Source organism: Dipodomys merriami, unplaced genomic scaffold (assembly GCF_024711535.1).
Source record: "Dipodomys merriami isolate MVZ:Mamm:240054 unplaced genomic scaffold, mDipMer1.0.p SCAF_35, whole genome shotgun sequence".
NCBI lineage: Eukaryota > Metazoa > Chordata > Mammalia > Rodentia > Heteromyidae > Dipodomys > Dipodomys merriami.
The window spans coordinates 12,590,678-12,615,779 of record NW_027205048.1 but is presented as its reverse complement, the minus strand read 5'-3'; the positions used below and the strand labels follow the sequence as shown (position 1 = coordinate 12,615,779).

General features: G+C 51.0%; 1 protein-coding gene across 1 annotated transcript in view; it reads right to left on the bottom strand.

Annotated features, from left to right (window-relative positions):
- Nucleotides 1-22,061, bottom strand: part of Htra1 (HtrA serine peptidase 1) — a 42,917-nt gene extending 20,856 nt beyond the window's left edge. The window contains exons 1-3 of the mRNA XM_069988221.1: nt 21,469-22,061; nt 4,182-4,281; nt 3,032-3,236 (exon numbers count right to left, since the gene is read on the bottom strand). Coding sequence (XP_069844322.1) covers nt 3,032-3,236; nt 4,182-4,281; nt 21,469-22,045 — 882 coding nt within the window. The 5' untranslated portion in view covers nt 22,046-22,061. The remainder of the gene's footprint in view (nt 1-3,031; nt 3,237-4,181; nt 4,282-21,468) is intronic.
- Nucleotides 22,062-25,102: the final 3,041 nt, after the last annotated feature.

The window sequence follows — 25,102 nt, the reverse complement described above, 5'->3', positions numbered from 1 at the left end:
AGACTAGGCCGGGCAGACAGTGGCCCAGCCTGCGCCCACACATGCCAACACAGAATCACACTGTGGAGGGAGTGCCCACACCGGGCAAGCCAGCACCCGAAGCCCAACATCCCGCCTGCGGATGGCCGTGGGCTTCACGCTGGCCGTCCTCCATGGGCTCTCTGGGGCTGCAAGTCCCACAAGTGGCCACAGGCTCTGCTATTCTGGCCAGCCTCCTTCCGGTGTCCCCACCACATCCTGGACACCCTTTCTAGTGGTGTCCCTAAAGAAGGGTCAGCCTTCACACAGCTTACTTGTCAAGAGGCTCCATCCCATGCCAACACCAGGCTCCATCCCTGCCCTGGTACCTGGGCACTTAAGAGAACTGAGGCCTGGCTGGGATAATCAGGTGGAGCTGTGTGGCCTCAGACAGGTTACTAAGTTCTCTGAGCCCTGTTTCTTCCTCAGTAGAAAGTGACTAATGCAGCCATCTTACAGACTAAGCAACATTAGAGAGGAAGTCTGAAGCTGAGCACCAGTGAGTCACACTTGTACTGTTAGTTACTCAGGACACTGAGACCTGGAAGAACAAAGTTCAAAGCTAGCCTGGGCAGAAAAGTCTGTAAGATGCCATCTCCTATTAGTTAGCAAAAAGCTGAGCTGGAGTCATGGCTCAAGTGGTAGAGCACCAATCATGAGCAAGAATGCTGAGTAAGCATGAATCCCTGAGTTCAGGCACTGGTACCAGTAGAAAGAAAAAAAAGGAGGGGGGTGGGGAGAGGAGAGAAGAACTTGCCCAATTAGCTTGTGACCAGTGAACACATTTTAAAAGAAGTTGTCACTAGAAATTCCACAGTGACTGAGCAGAAATAGCACCTCATTGTAACCTGACAAATGGCAGTGGCTCACATGGGCAGGAAGCACACACCTACCCCGAGCCTCACAACACAACAACACAACAGCTCCCTGACCACAGGGCTTCAGAGAGGGCTAAGGGGACATGGCCAGGGAAAGGGTGTGAACACTCGAGCCTGTGCTCTTCTGGAAGGTTAGCTATGAAAGAGTCTGTGCTTGGACCTCAGCCTGGTGCTGTTTAAAAAGCAGGGGGGGGGAGGGGAGGACCCACAATCCTACTGCCCAAAGCGTGCACAGAGCTGTGTCCTCTAATGGGCCTGGAGAGCGTGGCTGGTCTCCTTGCCGCCAGCCAGGCGAGGTGATTGGAGACCCCTCCTGCTCTCTGAAGACTCCAGCTGAGCCCAGCTCTCCCTCCCACCTGAATGTGGGAAATCTCGGGGTGTGAAGAAAGCAGAAGATGCAGTCTCACTGCGCATAGCACGCATCGATTGAAATAAGACTCTGCAATCAATACAAGGGAGAATTTCCGCTGAGGCTCCATTAAGAGCTGGAAGGAGTTTCAGGCATGACGACCTTGCTAAACAAGTAGAGCAAAAATGACTCGGGGATGACATTCGAAGGGAAGGCATTTTCGTGGCCATCCCCCTGTGTTGGTGTGTGTAATGCTAGAGCTGGAACCCAGGGCCTTATCTACTAATCCAAGTGAGGCTAGCACTCGATCACCCAGCTACACCCCGCAACACAAAAGCAGCATTTCAAACACAGCAACACCCACCCTAAGTTCACCACCCAAAAAACAATATTTATGTTGACTCCCTTTTTTATAACCCAGTCACATACACATTAGCGTGTTACCTTCTAAAGGAAAGAAATCCACTGACTTTGTTTTAATTCAAAGTTCCCAAAACTTTGGTTTGAGCTGGGCATGGTAGCTCTTGTCTGTAATCCTGGCAATTTGGGAAGCAGACTGTGAGGATAGGGGTTGAAGGACAACAAGGTAGTATATTACTATAATCCCAGATACTCAGGAGGTGGAGTTAAGGACCACATAGGCAAAAAATTAACAATCCTCATCTCAACCAACAATCCAGGTGCCACAATTCACACCTATTAGCTCGGATACATGGAATGAAAAGGTAGGAGGATTATATACAGTCCAAGGCCAATTCCTAGGCAAATACAAGAGACCCTATGTGGAAAACAAAACAAAAAAGAATTTGGAGTGATAGGGTACTTGAGTTCAAAACCTTGGTACTGTCCCACCAAAGGCAAGAGAAGGAGAGGGAGAATGAAAGAAAGAAAGAAAGAAAGAAAGAAAGAAAGAAAGAAAGAAAGAAAGAAAGAAAGAAAGAAAGAAAGAAAGAAGAGAGAGAGAGAGAGAAAGAGAGAGAGAGAAAGAGAGAGAGAGAAAGAGAGAGAGAAAGAGAGAGAGAAAGAGAGAGAGAGAAAGAAAGAAAGAGAGAAAGAAAGAAAGAAAGAAAGAAAGAAAGAAAGAAAGAAAGAAAGAAAGAAAGAAAGAAAGACAAGAAGAAAGGAAGGGAGGGAGAGAGGACAAGAAAGAAAACAAAAGTCCTCTAATAATTTGGGAGGCCTGTTTGGATGGCTCATCCAAACCCAGCACCTTCCACACACATTATGAACACATGACATCTTTGTAGAGATGAACAAGGATTTGCAGCAGATGCTGCAGTATGAGGAAGAGGAGGAACACCCCATTTTCGTCACTTACCTACTAATTCTTTACAAACTATTGCTAGGCTTTTCAAACAGTTGGAACCCTGCTCTGAAACTCTCCAGTCTGGCAGCCAGCTTCTCGCCGATGACTCCTGGAGCTCTTCCTTCCTTCCCTCGGCACGGGCCCACACTCCTCAGGCCCCGGGCCCAGCGGGTCCAGCACTTGCCCTGAGAACCCAGGTGCCCGGAGAACCTCCACTCCCTTTGCTGCCTCAGGTTTGGCCACGGTTTTGTGTGTGTGTTTTTTTTTAAACAACTTTTAATAAGTGCACAAGGCTTACTACAATTTGTCTTCAGCTCTTTTTTCCTGTTTATGTGCTATTGAAGAATCGAACCCACGGCTTCATGCATGCTAGGCAAGCACTCTGCCACTGAGCCACCTTCCCAGGCCCTGGGTTTATGACTTGGGCATCTAAGAGCTGCACTCTGTGGCGGGGACACCGTTAGGGGGCACTGGGCTCACCTGGTGGTCGATTTTGATCAATGCAATGTCAGCCTTCTCGTCCACATCCTTGATCTTGGCCTCGTAGGTGGCTCCGTTCTTCAGCTCGACCTTGACCCGGTGCTTGTTGGTTACCACGTGGGCGTTGGTCACGATCAGCCCATCTTCTGACACGATGAAGCCAGACCCACTGGCCACCGGCACCTCCCTCTTGGAGAAAGGAAGCCTGCAACGCACAGGAGAGCAGTCACCCCTGACGCCCCTTCACGTGAACACTTCCACACACTGAGCACTTAAGACGATTTCTGGGCTATAGATAGTTTTGTGGGGAGACAATACTGGGGTTTTGAGCTCAGGGCCTCGCGCTTGCTAGGCAGATATCCTAGCACTTGAACCACTCTTCCCATCCTTTTTAGCTATAGTTACAGCTTTTACTCTTTTCAATAAGGTCTCCTGTGTTGGCACCGGGACTGGCCTTGAACTGTGATCCTCCTTCCTACAGGTGCATCCAGATAGCCAAGATCTCGGTTCTGCGAGAGTCACTCACATCTAAGGATCACTGCTTTGCAAACGAGCTCAGATAGCTTCAAAACAATGTTAAGCCAATTTTTTTTTGCAACATATCAAAAGAATTCCATTTAGGAAATATTATTTGGGAATCTCTTCAGAGCCAAAGATTCTTAAAATATCTGAAGGGCTAAGAATGTAGTTTAAATAGTCAGATGGAAAAATGTCCTGAGGGAGAAATGTGTTTTATCAGGGTGTAGAAATCTATTCAATGACATTTTGACACTTTAATGTGTTTCAAATATAGCTCCCATGTTTTGCTAAAGGGCAACATGTATGGGAGAGAGCCTCACAAGTTATAGAGAAGGAAAGAAGGAAAGAGAGAGAGAGAGAGAAAGGAAGGAAGGAAGGAAGGAAAAGAAAGAAAGAAAGAAAGAAAGAAAGAAAGAAAGAAAGAAAGAAAGAAAGAAAGAAAGAAAGAAAGAAAGAAAGAAAGAAAGGGAGGGAGGGAGAGAGGGAGGGAAGAAAGGAAAGAAAAGAAGGAAGGAAGGAAGGAAGGAAGGAAGGAAGGAAGGAAGGAAGGAAGGAAGGAAGGAAGGAAGGAAGGCAGGAAGGAAGGCAGGAAGGAAGGCAGGAAGGAAGGAAGGAAGGAAGGCTGCTTTACTTGCGGAACAACTCGATGTGAACCACAGCGGGAGCGATCTTCTCTACCACGTCAGCAATGAAGTTATATTTATGACGCAAACTATTGGGATCTTCCTGCCCTAAGAATGAAAGTAAAGACACAATCATTAATGATGCTGGGCCTTATATACATTAGTCACATATATTATGTATTATATATGTAATATATGTTATATATATATAATTTAGGGAAATATTTAACAAAATATGTTTGAGACTTATATACTAAGAATTCAAAAACGCCATCACAATAATGAGACCCAAATAAACACAGAGAGATGCCCTATTTGTGGTGTGAAGGTTTGCTATCCATAAACTTTTAATTTTCCCCAAATGACTCTGTAGCCAGCATGCTCCCAGGGAAAATCTCAACAGTTTTTTTAATAGAAATTGGTAACCCTGCTTCTAAAAGGTATGCAGAAAGGAAAGAACCTATCTCAAAACAATTCTCATGAAAACTGCCTTACATTCTGAGACTTTGCTTTGAAGCAGACACATTCTAAATAATGAGCATTAGTCACAGCAATTTACAGACACGGATCTCCTCTCACTCGGCTCATAAATGCTTTCTCTACTCATTCTTAACACAACAAATGGTCCATTAAATACAGCTAACATTTCCTATAGCTCTATGAGTTTAAAGCTGCCAGGATTTGATCCTAAGATAATGAATGAATCATGTCTCATCCTTGTAAACAACTAGTCAACTACACAACTTCATAAATGTTGCCTTCTTGGAGGCTGTTAATCTGAGGTTTACAGAAAATATTTTATAACCAGAAGTGTGGCTCAAATGGTAGAGCATCTGACTAGGAAGCATGAGGCCCAAGTTTAGGCCCCAGTAGTACCTTAAAAAAATCAATAAGGAATCAACCAATAAGCCAAGTTGTAGTGGCACAAGCCTGTCATCCCAGCTGTGCAGTCGACATAAATAGAAGGATCACTGTCTAGGCCATCTGGACAATAATGCATGACACTGCCTGAGCTTCAGAGATGGGCGGGTGGCTGAGCCCAACATTCCCAAATAGAAGCCACTAGCTCCCAGTGAATGCCACGTGGTTTCAGAGGGAGGCTGGCCTCTAAGCATCAAATCCCCATTCTGCCCTTCTACAGTTGTGGCACTGCAGACAATTGCTTTTCCGGTTGAGCCTCAGTTTCCCTTCCTAGAACATGGAGATGGAACAGCTCCTACTCCAGCACCTGGTGCATTCAACACCTCCAAGTGGATCCTCTCACATTTCTGAGAACTCCAAGAATCTCACTCTCTCCTTAGTCCCCCAAACACTGCACCCCATCCCAACCCTCACACGTGTCTATTTTTCCATCCTGCCTGCAATGTTTCATTTTCCTCCACTACAGCTAATCAAATCGCAGTAAAATAATACACCAATAAGAATAACACTACTTATTTATTGGGCATTCCCTATGGGCCAAGCACAATGCTAGACACAGATGTGACCTCTTAAGTCTTCCTGCAGGCCTGCATGATGGATCTCACAGTCAGTCTGCAAAAAGATGGAAACACAGAGGATAGGGGAAGGAAAGCCCATGGCTGAAAGTGTCAGAGCTGGCCAGTGGCAGAGGCAGAGGGATCCTATCCACTGAGAATTCCGCTCAGAGCTCCATGCTCTGCATCTGGAGCCTGGCCTCCCTTCTCCTCCTGCAGTCCCCTCAGCCCACACCATTGTGAGACTATGCTTCATACTTCCAGACCAAGAGATCAGGGCCAGGATACAGGATTAACAACTCCATCTTCCCTTCCAGCAAGAACCATCCAATTTCTCAGCAGAGTTGATAAAGTGCAGCTAATTTGGAAAACAGAACACAGTGTATTCGAGGGAAAAGAAATGAATCCTCCTTTATTCACAGGAACAGTGTGTTCCTCAAATTCAAATCAGTCACAAGAACAGACTGAGCACACCCTTGGCATTTTAAAGATCTGTCCTATATTCAGGACTGGCTATGGAATTTGCAGACCCAGTGCAAAATGAACATAGAAACTCTGTTGGAGTCAGGTGCCAGTGATTCACGCCTGCAATCCTAGCTACTCAGGAAGCTGAGATCTGTGGTTTGAAACCAGCTTGGACAAGAAAGCCTGTCAGACTCTTATCTCCAATTAACCATCAAAAAGCCAGAAGTGGAGCTGTGGCTCAAGTAGTAGGGGGCTAGCCTTGTACAAAAAAAAAAAAAAAAAAAAGCTCAGGGACAGTGCCCAAACCCAGAGTTCAAGCCCTAGGACTGGCAGTAAATAAACAAATAAGTCTATGGTTTTCTTTACAAATTATTAAGACTCTCAAGGCAGTGACAGAAGGGTTGTAAGATGGGAGGATTCTTCTAACCGCAGGACCCTGTGTGAATACACAGGCCGAAGCCCACAGACACCTCCCCACCCCCAACCCTACCTGCGTGTTTCAAGGTTGCCTGACCTTTTTTTTTTTTTTTTTAACTCCAAATCCAGATTGAGTGCTGAGTCACACTGGAAGTTTCCTGGGAGGTGCTGAAGTTATGGCTTCAGTCTGGGGAGCCCGGGGCCCACTGCTGTCTTCTGACAGCTCTAACACAGCACCTACCTGCTGAGGAGCAAGGTAGCACCCGCAGCCTCAGAGATCTGCGAGGCTGACCAGCACATGGCCAGCCTGGGCAAGAGTGCAACCTCAGGCTGGAGACTCCTTAAAGTTACAGTGGGCGGGGCGGTGGGGAGGGGGAGCTCGACTGGTGGGCTCGAAGGTCCTTCCTGCTCTCAAACCGTTCGTGTTTCTCATCCAAGTTCTTCACTGCCAAATACTAGCACAGACAGACATTCATACTTAAAGGACTACAAATAGGAGCACAGGCCAGTTCCAAGAGCTGTCAAGAGTCAGCAACAAGTATGGCGTATGGCGGCGTCATGCCAGGCTCTGCTCAGCAGAGCTCAGCTGGGGCAGGAGAAGAGGAGCGGCTGGCATGTCTGTGGGGATGGTGGGTGCTCCTCCCTGATACTGCAGGCTCAGGGAGGAGCCTGGCCATTGGTAACAAAAGCAATACAGGGCAGAAAGACAAAGACATGAAATGCATGGTGCCGCGGTCAGAAATGAAGGCCGGTGTGGGGAACAAACACCCATTCACTGCTGAAGGACCAGAAACCACCTTGAGTACCTGAGGTCTGGGGCAGTGCCTGCTGGGACCAACCCCCTACTACTGTGAGCCCAAAGTCCTTCCTGAAAGAGTCTGGACAAGCCTCCCCAGCTGTCTGCAGACTCGAATGAGCAAGCGCTCTCTCATTGGCAAGGGAAGTATAAGCAGGGAAGGCAAATACAGCAAGCCTCAGCAGGGTGTTAAGGAAATCAGGAGTGATCTTTGGGCAAGGTTTTGGGGTGGGACACTCTTCCAGCTGTCATCAGCATCTCCCAGCGGCCAGTACCCCAGCAGCGGACCCGTGGGAGGCCCAGGCTCCGGTGCTCTATCCTCCAAGGGTCTGCAGCCACCGGCAGGTCTTGAATGTAGCCCCTCCCCCCATCTACTGCCATGAGAACACATGCTCCTTCTCACTCTTAGGCTGTCTGAGAACCAATGTCTTACATTTCTCTTTGATATTCCCATGATCACTAGCATGGCCAGATGAATAGCAATTGCAAAGAGATCTTAAATAAATCCAGGCTCACAATCAGATCAGGACTCTGGGGTGCGGGGCAGGTCCCTTCTGCAAGGGTTTATCTGTCTGTTCTCCTCCCTGTCCAGAACCTTCACAGGTACCCAGAGCAGCCGAGGCTGGATCAGATGCTTGGCCAACTCTTCCCCCGTGTGCTTGTTCTGGCACCATTGCCCAAACCAAAGCTCCCTGCCCCGCCCCACCCCCAGCACCTCTGACAAGGGTGAAATCACCAAAGAGACGCACAGAGCAATGAGAAGGAGGAGGATGGGGGTGCTGGTGAGCACGCTGAGTGCTGGTCACTGGGGTGCGAGAAGAGAGGAAGGGGCCTGGAATGTTGGTCTTAATGCTGACTCTGTGTCAGGGTGCAACTCTGGCCGAACACAGGAAGAGGAGGCCCACAGGGCACACCTGCCCCAGGTGTGGGTGGCAGGCTGGGGCAGGACCAAGAGGCAGATGTGTAGCTGAGCGGACAGCTGCCAGCACACATTCACAGAGGGAAAGCGCAATGGCATGATTTTTCCCTTCGCAAAGCTAGCTCCCTTTCTGAAGTTTCTTGCTAAACTTGACAATGGCCTGAGAAGCACAGGGCAGACGGCCAGATGAGCTGGGGGGAGGTGCAGAGGTGGAAAGAGGCATGAACCACACAGAGACTTGTTGCATTCTCTCCTCTTCCAGAGAACTTGGAATTCTTCTGCCTTGAGTGGTGGAGAGAAATCAATCTAAACAAGTTCCTAAAGGCTAATGAGGCAGAAAGCACAAAGGAGGTAAGAGTTCCTGCTTGCCAGAGCGTTTGTCTGGAGGGGGGAGAAAACACAAAAAGCATAATCCAGGGAGTGCAGCAAGGGCGTCTGGAGAGATTCCTTTGCTCCGTGTGCCTGGTCTGGGCGGCTGCATTCTGTCTACCCCACTCCATTAAATTCCAAGGAAACTCGTCAGCATCGGCCAGACCCGCCTCTGCGCAGGGCTCAGGCATGGACGCGGCGGAAACAGAAGTGAGATCTTGCACATGCCAGGACCCCCATTTGACCAGTGCTGCAGCTGCGGATCCAGGGGCACACAGACCCTGGTGGGCACAGAGGAGCCCGGGCACAGAGGCTTTCCTGAGTCCTGCAGAAAAAAAAAAAAAGCCCAGGACAGACAGAGGCTGAACTGTACCCAGAGTGGCCAACAGAAGCCTAAAATAACCCTGAAAATCCCATGCGTCACGGGAGCCGCCGTGTGCCAATCAATGGAAGACAAGAACTAGAGGAAGAGATGCTGCTCCGGGGAGGGGTTCTAGGTGCCAAACTCCACAGCCCAGACCCTCAGCCACAATTCAGCTGGGCATCGGTAACTCACGCCTGCAATCCTAGCTTCTCAGGAGGCAGAGATGTGAGGATCGTGCTTCAAAGCCAGCCCAGGAAGGAAAGTCTGTGAGACTCTTACCATCAATTAATCACCAAAAAGTTGGAAGTGCAGCTGTGGCCAAAATAGGAGAGTGCCAGCTTTGAGTGATAAAATTCAGGGAGAGAGCCCAGGATGTGTTCAAGCTCCATTACTGGCACACACACACACACACACACACACACACACACACACACACACACACACACACACACACACACACACACACACACACACACACAGATCCAGAATTCATATATAATGAGAGGATTTTATTTTTCCAAGATTAAAAATTGAATGATAGAGTAAGACACTGTCTTCCTGTTTTCCACATAGAAATAAAGAAAATTCAGGAGGGTTTCTTGTGACCTCTTTCTTTCCTTTTAATGAATAGCGGAGGAAGAGGAGGTGGAGCTGGGAAGCCTGACCTTGATTTCCAGCCCACACTGGCACTTCCAAGCACTGGCAGCCCCTCTCTTTCCGGTACAGTCTCCCAGACGCTCGGCTCTGAGTGGGAAAAGTTCACTGGATGCCAGACCTCAGACTGTGATGCTGGCTGAGGGGGGAGGTTCTGAGCGGCGAGCAGTGGCTATTTGCAGGGCTGGGCCAAGGCTACAGAAAATGGTGTAGACCAAGTACAGGAACTCCATCTCCCCCTAACAGGCCACCTTAGGACCAGCTCTGTGGGGATACCTGGCCAGATGGCCGTCAGCCCCTAACTGTGCCTGTGATTCAAAGGCTCAGCCTTTGGAGGTTCCCCAGAACCTTCTCAGTCTCAATGGCAAGACAATGAGATGGTTGTAATCTTTGTTTGCCTGGACAAGGTAAATGCTCAGGTCTGGTCAGAATCTTGCATGTGGGGGTCTTTTTCACGCTATTTGAATGTGTTAGAAGGAAGTTTCTGATTGAGTCCAAGGCAGGATTTTTTCGGAAGACTCTAAACGCGCAGCATGAGGTGTCATCTATTCTTATCTTCAGGGAAACATCTGACCACTTGGTCCACAACATCATCCACTTGCCTCTGGCTCCTTCCTGACCTTCACAGATTCTGTCTCCTCCCCTGGGCTGTCTTCCTGCTCTGACAACTCTAGTTGTTTTGTCTGGGGCTGAAGGGCGTTCAGCCTCTGAATCCTCTAGCCTCCAGCACAGGACCAGGAGGCAAGGCAGGAGAGGCTACCTCTCTGGGGCTGGAGGGAGGGCCAATTCTAGAGCCTAAAGAAGATGAGAAGACTGCTGCTATATCCAGGAGGAGGCCAGAGCAGCCCCCGGTACCTACTTGCTGATGAGCTTCTGCCCTGCGGTATCCAAGGGGACAGTGAGGAAAACTTGCACACCTGAGGCAGCTGTCAGAAGTTGTCTGCTTCCAGTAAGAAGTGTAAAAGTGGGCCTAGGACCCCAAAGCAGCCACTTCCCCTTTCTAGGCCTCAGGTGATGAAGAGGAAGCCATGCCATTTCTGACCTCTTTTCCAGCTCCCCCAAAATCAGATGACCTAATAAATCTAAGAAATGCGTTTCCCGATGTTTTCTGTACTCATTTTTAATGCCGATGTACTGAGGCAAGTGCTCCAGTTTCTCCTGGCAGGACCATCAGCTCGGCCTGGGCAGGTCAGGTCTTCAAAGTCACTTTCCTGCTTTCCCTGCAAGAAGAGGTGTGGTCTTCCTACAACCACACAATGGAATATTTTTCTGTCATTAAACAAGGATGACGCACCAGCACATGCTCCCTCGTGGATGAAAAGATCATGCTCTGACAAACCGGTCACAAAGGAGCACCGCTGCACGCTTCCACTTTCAGGAAGTGTTAGAAAAGGCAAATCCACAGACAGGAAGTAGGCTGACGGTTCTCTAGGGCCAGGCAGGGAGGACCGCTAATTGGTACTGGGTTTCTTTTAAGGACTGATGAGAATGTTGTAGGGTTAGTAAAACAATAAAGTTGTGTATATAAAAAACACTAAATGGTCAAGTGTATAGTATGTTAAGAACCCCCTTGATAAAGCTGGCATTTAAGAAGAAAGGAAAAATAATAATGTCCATTTCTTTTTGATTTTTAATGTTAACTACTGAAATTTTGAAGGTATTTGTGTGGTTCATATTGTACTTCCCTCTGAGTGTAAAAACCATGTGAATAAACATTTTTCACTTCTCAAAGCAAACAGAAACAGTCTGGTCTCCACATGCGTTCTGGACGGAGCTGGCATCTGGGAGGTCCCATGTGGTAAAAGTTCTGAGCTGGGCACACAGGGACTCAGCTCCTCTGTCATGTCTGGGCTGGGCCCTAGAACCTTCACGCCTCTGTCATCTTGGGTTCCTCACCTAAAACCTGAGTGTTGGACCAGATGAACTGACAGCCACACGAGCCCTTCCAGGAGGGGGAGTCTGTGCTCACTCACCCCCAAGAAAATCCCAGTTTTCAAAGTGCCCATTCTATCCCAAACGCTGGCAATGTCCGTTTAGCCAGGGCCATCCACCAACCGAGCAGAATGGCTGGTCTGGAGCCATCATCTCCCGTTTATCCCAGAGGACTGCTTCTGAGGGAGGCAGGGAGAGAGGTCGAAATTCCATAGCTGGTGGAAACAAATATTTCTCCAACCCTTTGGGAAAATCATTTGGACTATTACACCAGGAGCCACAGAAAACCTGTATGCCTCTCTCCAGTAACTGTGATTCCTGGTATCTATCCTCACAAAGGAAATCAGGACATCAAGATGGTCAGGAACACGAAACTCATACTTCAGTACTGATCACCGTCACAACCACAGCCCAAATGGAGACGGATAGGAAAACAGCGGGCAAAGAAGCTACTAGAATGATAGTGAGGCAACAACTGTGAATCTTTTTTCTTCTCTATTTTTGATGCATTTCTAACTTTAAAAAAGACTTGTCAAAGTACAATATCAGATGTGAAAGTGTATTTCCCGTATGGAGAAAAAAAATGAAAGAGCCTTTATGGTAAGAGGAAAGCCCCAGTAGATGCACCCCCAAAGAAAACAGAAACACAGCTTAAGACACTGAAGCATCTCAGCCCTGCTTCATCAGGCATCCACTGTGAGCTTCTGCACATTTTCCCTGCACTGAGACCACTGTAATTACCCTCTAAAAGCCTCCAACCTCTGGAAGGGAAAAGCCAGTCATCATACAGATTGCTCTGTGGCCATCTTTTAACCCAAGGCAGAAGTTTTTGGAAAAAATAAAAGGATGGAGAAACACTATATTTCAAATCTCACAGGATAAACTTGCAAGGACCTAACCTCTTGCACACACCTAATCATTCCAGCAGGAAGTGGCTGAGCTGGGTTTATGGGCTCTGTCCTGGGTCCTGGAATAGACTCTCAAATGGTACCCACTGATGAACTATGCAGCTGGGAACGTCAACTTCCCTTTAGGTACCTCAGTTTCCCCATCCATAAAGTGAAGGAGATAGGACCTAAAGGACCCTCTACCTTCCCAAAGACTCTCCTCACTACAAGCCAGCTGGCTGGGTCCGGCCACACATCAGTGTCTCTGGAGGGAAGAAGAGCCTTGTTCCACAAGAGTCAAGAGCACTCACAAAGGAGGCGCTGATGTGGTTAGAGATGCACTGTGGGAGGCAGGAGCAGCTATTCTGCAGAGAATGGAAAGACTCTGTGGTGACCAGGGACCAATAGGGGAAAAGGCTGCCGATGGGAGTTTTGAGCCCCCTACAGATAGAAAGACATCAGTGGGCGTGGCCCCTCTCCAGACTGGCTCCACCCTTGCCCATCCCACTTACCCACTGGCCTTAATCCAATGAGCCCAACCATACTGGGCTATGTTCCTCACAACCCAAAAATGTCAAACTGCTGGGGAAACATCAGACTAGGATCTAAGGGACCTCAGCCCAGGCAAGTATCAAATCTTCTTATTGAATATCCAACAGAATAAATCTTGGGAAGAACAATAGACAAAGACCACAGCCTGAGCATGGAGGAGCAGCTGGCCTCCCTCATGCAGGCCCAGGAGATGTCTGCGGGCTCAGCAGAATAACTGCGATGCTGTTGTTTTGGACCAAGGTGTTGCACCTTTGGAGATAACGGTAATGAACTTGGCCTCTGGCCACTCTTAAACAGTCCAACTTAGTCACGTTAGCCAAAAGCTATCTATCATATCTCGTATGCCTGCTATGGTTTGAGCGTGTCCTCAAGGGTTAGAAGTTGGTCCCCAGCTAGTTCACTGTCATCTCAGCTACATGGAAGACTAAGATGGAACGGACTGTGGTTCTGGGCTAGCCAGGTCAGAAAAGTCGAAGCTAAATATGGTGGCATGCATGAGAGGACACTCTCAGCTACAAGGAGAAGTGGAGAAGAGGTAGACTGTGGCCCAGGCCCAGGCAAAATGTGAGACTCTATCTCAAAAACATCCAGTGCAGAAAAGGGGGGGAGGCATGGTTCCCCAGCAGAGGGCCTTCCTAAGGACCTTGGTTCAAACCCCATCACCACCAAGGAAAACCTAAAACACAGAAATCACAGAAAGTATGTCCTCAGATCAGAATGAAATTAACCTAGAAAGTGATAACAGAAAGATGAATTCTGTCAGCCAGACCTCCAAATACTTGGAGACGCGACAACATGCTTTGAAACACGAGTCAAAGAAGTCTCAAGTACAGTTTGGCAGTGAGACAGGCCTGGGTTCAAATCTCACCTCCTACTGAGTGGGATAGCATGGATGAGTCATAACCCACCTCTTGGAGCTTCATCTACTTCATGGCTGGGTAACAGGGATGATGCCCCTGCCTTCCTGGGTAGCCATGAACAAGAATGAAGCAAGACACAATTAGTACAGTGCCCAGCACCAGAGGTGACAGCTCCCCAGCTGTGTGGGTGACATTTCCCATCTTAACTGTCCCAGAAACACAGCGCCCCACCAGATGTCCCTCACTCTGGGCCAATGAAAAGCAGATGCGCTGAATGCTGAGCCTTCACTCCTCCATATCCACCTGGCAGCCATCTGCCCTGGACAAGTCCAGCTGGCAGAATCTGTGCCCGTCTGTCCCCACCAAGTGGTGACTGCCATTTTGAATACTGGCACCCAAGAGAGAGCGCTCATCTTAGTCCCCGGGTGTGAGACGTGCTGGGGAGGCAGTCTCATCTTGCCCAGGACTGTGCGAAAGGGAATGATCCGGACAGACTCAGCCACACAAAGAGAAGTGTGGCTCATCAGGCAGGCCGCCCATCAGCTCCGCACATTGCACAACCAATGAGGAAGACGTTCCTAAGGGCTGAAAGATTGCACAAGGCTCTGACTCATTAAGACAGAGGTCATTCAAATTTGAAAATGATCAGAAATTCCAGCCACAACAACATACCCTCAGGGACCTTCATGCACGGGGGAGATGTGATTCTCTGTCACACAACATGTTTGTGAAACACACTTACTCGACAATTTGTCCTAGGAATGCAAATAATAGAGTATTCGTGCTCTGTCGAGCTGTTTTTTTTTGTTTTTTTTTTTTTTTTCTGTTTGTAAGCTATGACAAGTCTTTTCCTGAGTGATTCCCAGAACACAGAAACCAGACGAAGAGTCATTGGAGAAGGTGTCAGAGCTTCTACCCACTGCCATCTCCTGGGTATCACGGCCTCTGGGGAGCGCTAAGGAGCAGACCTGTACCAGACTCCCAGCTGCTCTAGACAAGCAGCTCTTGGTTCAAGAAAAGCCACAGCGTTCTCAAATAACAGGAACGACAGCCAGGGGTATGTGCTAAGGGGTGACAGAAGAGTGGTACCTGTGGTAAACACGCTCCCCTGTGACGTTCCCCCTCACCTCATCCCCAGGGGACAAGGACATCACAGCACTCTGCCCCCGAGCTGACTCTGGTTTGGGCACTGATAATGATGGCAAGAACTAGCACTATGATAAGCCAGTGGCAACAGAGTGCTAGAAACGCGTCAGCACTTCATGAAATGAGGTCCTTCTACCTACCCCACATCCCACCCCCGAGGTGTGTATATTACAACTTTACTGATGAGGACACTGGCTTGGAAATGAAGTCACCCATCCAGGAAAGGATTTTCTGACCCCAGAGGCCCAGTATACAAGGAAGGTATCTTAAGATCTGCAAGGGCTTTGATACAAAGATCACCAAGTCTGGGGACTTTCTGAGTTGAAGCACTGGGGCTTAAACTCAGCTTTTTCACTCAAGGCTAGCACTCTACCACTTGAGCCATAGTGCCACTCCCACTTTTTTGGAGATAAGCATTCTCACAGACTTCCCTGCCCGAACTGGCTTCAACTCAGGACCCTTAGATCTCAGCCTCCTAAGTGGCTAGGATTACAGGAGTGAACCACTTCAGAGAACCCAGAGGCAGAGCGACCCAGGACCCAGGAGGAGCAAGAGATGCAGTAGATCAATTGCTGATTTTCATCTGGGCTCATGACATTCCGCTCTGGGGAGTGGACATGTGATCCCACATTCTCCCAGGGACTTCCAACAGCCAGGGTAAAGCCAAAGGAAAGGCATCTCCAGATAGAGCTCCATCTATTTAGTGCCAACCTTGTTTTCAACCATCATAATTTCAGAAAAGAGAAATGTTCTTGGGGCAGCCAATGGCCGTCTTCAGGATAGATGCAGTGACCTTCAGAGAAGTTTCTGTACAGGGTCACAGGCCATTCCGACCTGGTCCCCTTATTGCTGAGGCTCCAGGAGCTGGGGGTGGGGGGTGGAAGGGGGGGCTGGTCATCAGGTCAGGGCCAGGTGTCAGCCCTCCAGTCCCTCCCCAGCCAGCCTTCCAAGGAACCCTTAACCACTGCCAGGCCTTCTCCTTCACACTAAGCCTGACCAGAGCTATTTATTCACTAGAAATATAAGCTCATGGAAAGTCTGATTTCTGAATCCAAGGCAGGAAATTTGCCCAAGATCACACAGCTCCAAACAGACTCTGAGTTCAGCCCGCCATGCCAAGGCCTCTGGCTACTACAGTGAACTCATGGTCAGCCATGGCCAGTCTATTTACAGCCCTCCCGGATGGGATGAAATAAATCAATCACTTGGCTGCTGATCCCGTGCACTTACTAATTTCATGCTACCTTAATACTTTAACTCTTGGTCAAACCATCTAAGAAGTCTAAGAAGATAATCAACCAGAGTGAGAAAGTCTTGCAAACAGCTCTCAAAAGATCTGAGTGTAGCTGGGCACCCACTGGCTCACACCTCTAATCCTAGCCACTCCAGAGCCTAAGACCTGAGGACCGCTGTTCAAGGCCAGCCTGCACAGCAAAGTCTGTGATACTCTTATCTCCAATTAACCTCAAAAGGCTGAAAGTGGAGCTGTGGCTCAAGTGGTAGGGCGCCAGCAATCAGGAAGCTCAGGGACAGAGCCCAGACCCTGAGTTCATGGCTCAAGAATAGCATCCCATCCCACCCCACGAAAAACAAACAAACAAGACTGCCTGCTTCCAACTTTCAAATGACTGAAACTTAAAGACTGGCCCTTCCAACCCTGCCCTAAGAGGAAGCCTGGTCCCCCAGACAGTTATTTTTTAAGTGACAAAAGATGGGTTCGAACTGTCACTAGTGGAAATGACTTTGGGCAAGTATAGCACATGACAAAGAACAATGTGACCCATGGGTAGTGAGTGACTATATGTCCCAATGGGTTAAAATATGAACTCCCTGGAGACAGGGAGACATCCCCAGAGACCATCAGGTATTCAACTAGAGATGATTACTTGCCCAAACCTTGAATAATAGAATCACCTACACAAGACAGGTTTTACAAACAGTCCAAGCCTCCAAAGATAAGCTATCTATTCTGTGGTCTTCCCCTCTGTGGAGGCTCTGGGAGATCCCAGGACTCAGGGCTACTGGAAACCTCCCTGCAGGGAGCGTCTGGGTGTCTGTCCTCCACTGATCCTTGCCTGACCTCTAGGCTTGTCAGACATCTGTCTGGGGCAGGATGGGCCTTCCTGCAGTGGGAGGAACGGACAAGGGTCCTACTATCAGGGGAGTGTTTTCCAGGGCTCTTTTCTGGCTGCAGAGCTCTGCAGCATCTCCTCATCCTGGCTGGTCTTTGGGAACATCTGGGCATCTGGAAGGGTTGTGCCCTTCTCAAGGGACTCTGGTTTGGAGACGTCTTTACTGAGCCCCTTCTCCCCTTGCTCTCCGTGGCAGGACTGCACAGATGGAAGCCGGTAACCTTGTCCTGAGATGCCTGTGCTCACCCACCGAGCAAGAGCTGGGCTCTGTCCTGCTTCGCCTCAAGGCCATCCTCGGCCATCTGGAGCACTGTTTATTCCAGTATTAGCTGAGGCTTAGCAGGAGTTGGCTTATAATCTCCGTTGCTGTGTCAACAGCACTGAGGGTGGTTGTGAACAGAGCTCTGGACCAGATGCATAGGTTCAAGTCCTAAAATCGGTACTGCTCTGTGACTGTCTCCCATCTGTTACCCGGGAAAGACGAGAGCACAAGCACTGGCAGGAGGATCAAAGGAACTGGGAACTACATGCTTGGCATTTAATAAGCATGAACTAGTACATTTAGACCTTACTATTACTATTACCCTATTTCTCATCGCAATTCCTTTCTTCCTTTTTCATTCTTCTCTCCATTTTTTAATTTTTTTTTAAATTTTTTTGTCAGTCACAGGGGTTTGAACTCTGGGCGCTATCCCTGAACTCTTCAGCTCAAGGCAAGCGCTTGAGCCAGAGAGCCACTGCCGGTTTTCTGGTAGTTAACTGGAGATAAAAGTCTCATGAACTTTCCTGCCTGGGCTGGCTTTGAACTGTGATCCTCAGATCTCAGCATCTGAGTAGTTAAGATTACAGGTGCAAGCCACTGATGCCTGGCTATTTTTTTTTAATGCTTTAAGTCAGGGTTTGCCATGTGCTATGTGGCACAGTCTGGCCTCAAACTTGAAATCCTCCTCCCTCAGTGCTAGCTGGGATTACAGGTGTGCTCCACCATGCCCAGTTTCTGTTTTTTTAAACTGTCCTGCTCAGGAGAGTGGATGCTGATAGGTTTATACCCTCTGGGATACAGTATAATTTCCCACGTCCCATCAGCAGCACTGATTCCTGACATCAAAAACGTGCCTTCATTCCCAAAACATGTTTGGAGACCTTCACCAGCAACCTCGTGACACAGACAAAAGTGTTATATTATGAATGGTCATGCTTCCTCCACCCCAACTTCCTAGTGTGGCTCCCTACCTCCTGTAGTAGTCACACACACACACACACACACACACACACACACACACACACACACACACACACACACACACACACACACACACACACACACACACACAGCCTCCTCACCCTCTGCCCAGATTCTGCTCAGAATCTCTCAGTTCTCAGTCTGCATCTCCTCCTCTTCTCCTCAAAGGACATCTCGTGAAAGGCCTCCGGATCCACCCAGCCAAAATCTTCACCCTGGGGTCCTCGGCTAGCTGTGATGTCAAGTTACCTGCCCTGTGCACCAGCTGCCGAGAGCTGGAACAGAACTGAGGTTGGAAGAAAAGCTGCTGGTTCCCAGCCTCGGGTCCTGGCAACACCTCCTCCAAGTCAGAGCCCAGCACCAGATGGGAGCGAGGGGCGCCGCCGCAATGCCTTCTGCTACACAAGGATGAGGCAGCTTCTCTTCTGTTTTCTTTTTGGTCCTGGTACCAGGGCTTGAAATCAGGGGCTTCATACTTGCACTCAATTTTCTTGCTCATAACTTAGTACTCTAACTGCTTGAACCACATCTCTAGCATTTTGCTGGTTGGTAGGAGATGGGAGTCTCGCAGACTTTTCTGCCGGGGCTTCAAATCAACAACTTCTTGGACTTAGTCTCCTAATTAGCTAGGATTACAGATATGAACCATGGCACCCTGTTTTCCTGTTTCTTCTTTCATCCATCCATCCATCCATTCACTCATCTACCCACATACTTATTGAGTAACTTCTAAGTGCCAAGTAGACAGATTCACCAACAATGTGGGATATGCCAGAAGGCTCAATAACTATTTGTGAAAGCAGGAGAGACAGGTGGACTGGCTCTGTACCCCACAGCACCCTCGTTCTTCTGTACCCCCTCCTCACACTAGCACCCTCGGGGGGCAGTGGGAGCCTGCTGGCCAATGAGGGACCTGTTTCTTCACAGGCCAGCTCAACCAGCCAAGTATTTGGACTCTGCCAACTCAGACCTCATTAAGTGACTTTACTTCCTTCACTGGCAATAAATGAGACAGTTTACATGGTTCCAGCAACTTAGGACCTCGTGCAGCGAGACTACAGACAGTAACAGATGCCTTGTTTTTGACCAAAATATGCTTTTCTAATGTCATCATCGCCCACAGAAACACAGTCACCTGAACACCCATCCTGAAGCACTGTGCACCCCTGCTAGGGTTAGTCCTGCACCAGGCTTCCTCTAAGCTTTCTTCACTCAAGAACACCTCCACACACAATGCAGCCCTTGCCCTCAGCCTTGGGACTCTGAGCCACCAGCTTGGCTAACTCCTGGTTTTACTCCAAATGTCTCCTGCAGCACCTACCACCAACACAAGCCTTGGACTCTGCTGTGCTGTCCTTCACTCTCCACCATCCCTAACAGGAGGTCCATACTGGCCCCTTGGGAAGCTCTTTGCTCAACTGCCTTGAGATTAAGCCCTGGGCTGGTACTAAACCCTGGTTCAATTCTAGTGCTGGTGGTTCATGCCTATAATCTTAGCTACTCAGGAGGCTGAGATCCAAGAATCATGGTAAGAAGAGCCATGAGACTCGTATCTCCAATTAATCACCAGAAAGCTGGAAGTGGAGATGTGGCTAAAGCGATAGAGTGCCAGTCTTAAGTGAAAAAGCCCAGCAACAGTGTGGTCACAAAAAATATAAGTGAGTCATTCTTAGTTCCACTTCACATGAAACAGGAAGGAGGGCAGAATCATCCTATCCATGAGTCTATAAAGACCCACTGAGGTAAACAGGGGAACTCACCTGGCACACTGTGCCAATAGCACCATCTGGTTAATGCTGGTAGGTGTGCATCTGGATTGCTAGGCTGAGCCTGGGCTATGCTCCCTTGTTAGTATCCCACAACGTCCCATCTCTCCATCACTCTGCCACTTTCCTGTTCATGGGAGTCAAACTGTCGCAGGTCCTAGGTGGTCTGCTGGACCATATTTGGATTGAAGAAAGTCTTGGCAGTCCTGCAGGACTGGGCTCTTGTGTCCCTGTCTCCACTGAGGAAACAGTTCTGGGTCTGGGCAGCAGCTCTGTGGCTGAGGCCAAGCCCTGGCTGGCCGCTCCCCATGATGCCAGGCTGGCCGGGGCTGAACTCCTTATTGTTTTTCCACAGGGCACCTCTGCAGAGCCAGATGCAGGGCTCCTGAAGGTCCCCAATGGGCTGGGCATTTCTCCACAGTCCTCCACCCATCACCACCACTTCCCCACCAGAAAGGATCACAGGTTGTGACAGAGATGCCATACAGAAGAGGGAAAAGTGGCGCATTTCTTCCAAGTCCCTAACCTGCCCCTCCTCTGCCTCTTCAAATTTCAAGGTCCAGAGGCCCAGGATGAGCTTATTCAAAAAGAGCCACTTGAGAGAGAGTCAGGGAGAGAGACAGAGAGAGACAGAGGGCACCACTTGGTTTTGTAGGGCTGGCTCTAGAAACAAAGACAGGCAGCAAAGCCTCCCTAAACCGGTCCCCACCTGGGGCCACCATCTGAAGAGAGTACAACTGGCCAGACTATTCCTTTCTCCAAAATGTTATTTTTCACAGCGGAGAAACTACATTTGAATACATTAAAGAAGTAGAAGGGAAAGCACAACAGAAGTTCCTGTGGTCCCCAAACCAGACTTTCTCTCCTCCCTAGGTTTGTTTACACTGCTATCCTGATCTGTGATCCCAGGCCGGTCACCAGCTGGGAGGTCCCGGCACTGCCTCCCGGGGTCGCTGTGCAGAACGCGCGCTGGGCGCCCGCAGGCACGCGGAACCCACTCGCGGCTGGACACAACCGAGCTAGGCTCCAAGGGATCCCGCGGGATGCTCCCTCCTCGGGACCTGGCCTCCTCTCCCAGCAAGCGGGTGCTCGCGGCTCCCCACAACCCGTCGCTGTCCCTTGGCTCCCGCCCTGCGCGGGGCACAGGCCCGGGCAGGGATGGGGAGATGGGACCGGCCTGGGGCGCAGTCAGGGTGGGGATGGGGAGATGGGGCCGGCCTGGGGCTCAGTCAGGGTGGGGATGGGAAGATGGAGCCAGCCTGGGGGGCAGGTCAGGGCCAGGATAGAGAGCCGGCCGGGCCGGCCCGGGGCGCAGTACCTTGGCCGCAGGCGCCCCGCTGCAGGACGATGATGGGCGGCTGTCGCAGCGCCTCGGAGCGGCGGCTGGCGGCGCGCAGCTGGCACAGGTTGGCGTAGGTCTTGGCGTCGCTGCCGCACACCGGCTCGCTGCTGGCGCACACGCAGAGGCCGGCCTGGGAGCGCCGCCGCACGGTGGCCGAGGCGGGCACCCCGAAGGGCACCACGCACTGCAGCCCCTCGCCGCACGGCCCCTCCTGCAGGCCGCACGCGGCGCCCTCGGGCGCGCCGCACACCTCGCAGCAGCCGCACGCGTCGCGGACGCGGCCGCCCTCGCAGTCGGTGGGCGGCGGAGCGCAGCGCGCAGGCTCGCACCGCTCGGGGCAGCCCGCGGCGGGGCCGGTGGCGGCGGGCGCCGAGCGGCCGGCCCAGGACGGCAGCGCCCAGCCGGGCGCCGCCAGCAGCAGGAGGAGCCACAGCCGCGGCGGCGAGAGGAGCGCGGTGCGCGGGGGCTGCATGGCGGCTCCGACGGCGGCGGGACGGACGGGGACCCGGGGAGCGGCGGATGCGAGTGTGCGCGGCCGCTCGGCCCAGCCCATTGGCCTGGCAGCGGTGACGGGCGGCCTTGAGGACGGGCACGGCGCCCGGGGGAGGGGGCGGCCCGTGGGCGGGCGGGGGGTGGGGGGGAAGGGACCGCCCGAGGCGGGGTAGGACCGGCGCAAGTCTGGGCACGGAGAGATCTGGGCGGGGCGGGGCCTGGGGCGGGGCCCAGGGCGGGGCCCCGGGGCGGCGGGATGGCAAGCGGACCCTCCCCCGGCAGCGGGCTCAGTTTCCCCAACCGTGCGCCCCAGGGCTGGGCCCTCCGCTTTGTCCCCGGCCCCCCGCCCCCCCCCCCGTAGCGGTTGGCAAGTCTGCAAAGGGGAGCTTGTGGCGGCCTTGATCGAGCGCCCTGGAACGTTCCCGCAGATCGCCCTCGGGTCCCCGCGCAGGCCGGGGGCGCTGTGGCCCAGCCCCTGGCGTCCAGCCACGCGCAGGGCGCCCCCTGCCCCGGTCCCGCGCGAGGGACGGGCCGAGGCGTCCGCGGGGCCGGCGCGGAGCCAGCGCGCAGACCCGTTAGGGCAGAAAACGGGAACGGAAGTCGCTGGGAGCGGAGCCCTACTTCTGATCTTTTCTAAGTTGCTCCGGGAGCTCTGCGCAGCCGTACCGCGATGGTGGATGGATTGTCTCAGGACAGGGACTCGGAGTGCGGGACGAACTCTTTTGTGTGTGTGTGTGTGTCGGTTTGGGGGCTAGAACCCAAGACCTGGGTGCTGTCCCTGAGCCTCTTTGTGCTCAAGGCTGGCGCTTTACCACTTGACCCACAGCGCCACTTCCGGTTTTTGAGTGGTTCATTGGAGATAAGTCTCACGGGGACTTTCTGGTTTCCAACAGCGATCCTCGGCCTCCAGAGTAGCTGGGATTACAGGCGTGAGCCACCAGCGCCCGGCTGGGAGAGGAACTTTTTAATGGGTTTAGTTTTCACCTTCAAAACATTTTGTTATCCAGTGAAGAGCTCACCTGGTGATGGCTGTAGTCTCAGCACTGGGGAGGCTAAAGCAGGAGGATCACTGTGGTCCAGGAGTTCTAGGCCAGCCTGGGCAAGAGTCAGGATGCAAGGCCACAGCGAAAAGTGGTAGAGGCAGGACACCTACTGAGCTATCTCTGTAGCTGGGCTCCCTCCTCCAGCCCAGTGGCCAGATTACAGCTGATTGATCATCCACGGGACCCAGGCACTGTGGCCCACACCTATAATCCTAGCTAATCAAGAAGCTGAGATCGGAGGATCCTGGTTCAAAGCCAGCCGAAGCAGGAAAAGTCTGTGAGCTTCTTATCTCCAGTTAAACTTCAAAAAGCCTGAAGTAGAACTGTGACTCAAGCCATAAGGTGCTAGCTAACCTTAAGCAAAAAAAACTCTGGGACAGCACCCAGGCCCTGAGTTCAAGGGCCAGAACTGACACCAAAAAAATGTGACTGGAGTCATGGATTGGTGATGGGGTTCCTACCTAGCAACCTCCAGACCCTCAGTTCAAAACCTAGTACTGGCAGAAAAAAAATGTAGGGTGGAGGCATGGCTCAACTATGGAATACTGGCTTAGAAAGTCCTGAGTTCAAACCCAATACCAGCTTGCTGGGGTGGAGCACCTCCAACCTCCTTCCACGGGTCTCATGGCCTCCTCTTCCCATTCTCCTCCCACACTTCACCCAGCCCAGTGCTGAGTGATCGTCTGGAATTCATCTTCCCACTTAACTCTTCCCTCTGCCAGAGACAACCTTCTTCCCCTCCACCAGGTCCACCAGTGACCTTCAAGTGGGCTCTGAACTTGGAAGACCTCTGGGGGACTTAGGTTCAAATCCCACTTCTGACCTTTGAATCTGTGACCCCAGGAGCTTCACAAGGAAAATGGCGGTGACCACACGCCTCCCTGCATGACTTTCGGAAGGCCCACCTCTGGGTACCCCTTTCTCAGTGCCGGTCCCAGGTCCATCCTCTGTGAGGGTGCACATGGTGGATGAGGTGCTGTAACAGATGCTTGTAAGGGCAAGACACAGAAGAGAGCAGGCCTGCTCAGGAAGGAAGGCGCCGCCCTTCCGACACTGGGAGCCAGGCAGGGTGTCATCAGGAGAGGATCAGTGGGGGAGGAGAGACTTGGAGGACCACATGGTACCCCAGAGGTATACGCAAGGAATCTGAAAACCAGGCGGCAGGGTTTCACACTGTGGTCACACGATCATCTCCCAGTTGTGAATGCAGCTCACTCCTCCCCATCTACCAGGAGACCAGTCATTCAGAAACATGTAGCAAGCCTGAGACATCTGAGTTTAAATACCAAGCACCACTGGGAGGGAGTGGGGTTGGGGGGAGCCCTGCCTTAGTCCATTTTCTGAAAATACTCCAGGCTGGGTTTATAGGAAGAAAAGACATTTATTTAGCTCACCGTTGTAGGGGCACTGGTTTAGCTTCCGATGACAGCCTTCCAACTACACCACAGCATGGCAGATAGCATCCTGGCGGGAGCACAATCAGGAGATACATCATATGACAAAACAGGAAGCAGGAAGGATTAAAAGCCTCCCTCCCCCCTCACCCCCTGCCCCTGCCAAGGGCCCTGTCCCCCTCACCTTAAATGTCCCTATGCCAGACACACACACACACACACACACACACACACACACACACACACACACACACAACACAGTCCACCCTCTACGGTTGATCTTCTAACATCTCTCTCTCTCAGGATCTGTCCCCGGTCACTTGAGAACTATTAGTGTCTTCTGAGGGTGACACCTCCATTGGCCTGGTCACCTCATGCCAGGCTCCACCTCTTATAGGCGCCACCACACTGGGATGAAGCTGCCAGCACAGGACCCTGGAGGACTCATCAAACTATATCCAGACCACAGCACACTGGACAAATCCCTTAATGCTGAAAGAAGCGGAAGTCCTGCTGGATGCCGGGAGGGTGAGTCTGCACACATCCATTCATGTTACCATGTGTACATGCACGCATACACATGTGGGGATGGATAGAAATAACCTGGCTTGAATCACAGGCCTGCCGAGGTCTTTCCTGTATGCTCACACCTCCTTACTTGTAGATGAGACTTCTTCCTTC